The sequence below is a fragment of the Quercus robur genome, chromosome 3 (genome assembly GCF_932294415.1).
Source record: "Quercus robur chromosome 3, dhQueRobu3.1, whole genome shotgun sequence".
Lineage (NCBI taxonomy): Eukaryota > Viridiplantae > Streptophyta > Magnoliopsida > Fagales > Fagaceae > Quercus > Quercus robur.
In genome coordinates, this window is record NC_065536.1 from 47,073,827 (window position 1) to 47,075,522 (window position 1,696).

Here is a 1,696-nt window from a genome sequence, read left to right on the forward strand (position 1 = left end):
TGGCGACATTAGGCATCTGATGGGAGCTGTGGAGTGGAGTTCTGTGAGTTGCACTAAGAGAAATGGTAATAGGGTGGCCCATGTGCTTGCTAGATATGCCCAACATGTTAATTCTGATTTATTTTGGATGGAAGAGGTTCCATCAATTGCGTTTGATTCTGTAAACTCTGATGCTTCCTTGATTTAAATGGAAGTTTGATTCCAGTTTCAAAAAAAAAAGTGTTATAAAGAATATTAGATAACCTCTCTCTCGACTTCTAAAAAGTTTCTCTGCCTACGGCTCTCTAGAAACCTTGACGGAAAGTAGAATTCAGTGCCTACTTTCTGGTAAGGCTGCCAATTTTCTCTTCTTCTTTTGCTGTAGTATTACCGAATGGACATTGGGATAGAGCGTCTAACAGAATTGTGGGAAGGCTTCTCACTATCTAAAGCAGAAGGGAGTAGATACCAAGTTCAAGAGAACAAGATGGAAGGGTGGTACATGCTTGCAGCGAGATTCTTCACAAGGAGAGTGTTGAGTATGGAGGCCATAGCCTGAACGTTTAAGCTTCTCTAGCACACCAAGAAAGGGTTTGAGGCAAGGGACATGGGAATCATAGGGTATTATTTGTGTTTGCAGAGCAGTCGGATGTGCAAAAGTACTGATGGGAGAGCCGTGGAGTTTCAATAAATACTTAGTTGCACTAAAGAGGGTGGAGAGGAGCTCAGACGTGAAGAACCTAGTTTTCGATAGGACAGACTTTTGGATACAACTTCATGACCTCCCTATTGGCTGTCTGAATGTGAGAGTGGCCAAGGATGTAATTTGGATTGCGGGGGTGGTTGTGGGGATGGATGCTGGTAGTGATGAGTATGAAGAAAGCTATTTAATGAGAGTAAGGGTGGGTATTGACGTCATAAAACTTCTTTGCAAAGGTAGGAAGATTGTGTTGCGGAGTGGTGAGGAGAATTGGGTCAATTTCAAGTATAAGCGATTGCCTAGTGTTTGTTATTGGTGTGGTCGTCTCACCCACCATGACAAGGATTGTCTCGATGGTTTGAGAAGAAGGGGCAGCTAAGACAACAAACCAATAGTTTGGTTCATGGTGTAGGGAATTAACCTAGAATTCCCAACTTGTGAGAAACAAAAAATAGAGAAAACACATGCCAAAGAAAAATAATCACATGTATAAGACAGTATTTACGTGGTTCGGCAATTTGTCTACGTCTACAAAGTTGTAGGAATTTCACTATTATCAGGGAAAAATACAAAGTGCGGCAGTACAATTTTTCTCACTCTTAAAAACCACGCAACATTATTCGAGTCAAGTCATGTCATTAACCGGATCAAACACAACTAGCCTCCACAAAGCCCAACAAATCTCCCACTTGGAGACTAGTTCAATAACCAACATCAACTGCAATCCTCCAAAAACAATCCCTCATCCTTACAACTCATCCTCCTATCCTTAAACTAGAAGACCAACTGAAGCTACATATAGCTTCAGCTTCTTAATAGTGACACCTTTAGTCAACATGTCTATCGGGTTCTTAGATCCACAAATCTTCTCAAGTATAACCAGCTTATCTTTAATAAGATAACAGATAAAGTGGAATTTTGTTTATATATGCTTCGACTTTGAATGAAAAGCCGAATTTTTGGTAAGAAAAATTGCATTCTGACTGTCACTATGTAGAATACCCATCTTCTGCTTCT

General features: G+C 40.5%; 1 protein-coding gene across 1 annotated transcript; it reads left to right on the forward strand.

The window, feature by feature from the left end:
* The first annotated feature begins 644 nt into the window (after window positions 1-644).
* Window positions 645-1,058, forward strand: LOC126719676 (uncharacterized protein At4g02000-like). Its single transcript, XM_050422206.1, has one exon. It carries the CDS (start codon window positions 645-647, stop codon window positions 1,056-1,058), a length of 414 nt encoding a protein of 137 aa, XP_050278163.1.
* The last annotated feature ends 638 nt before the right edge of the window (window positions 1,059-1,696 follow it).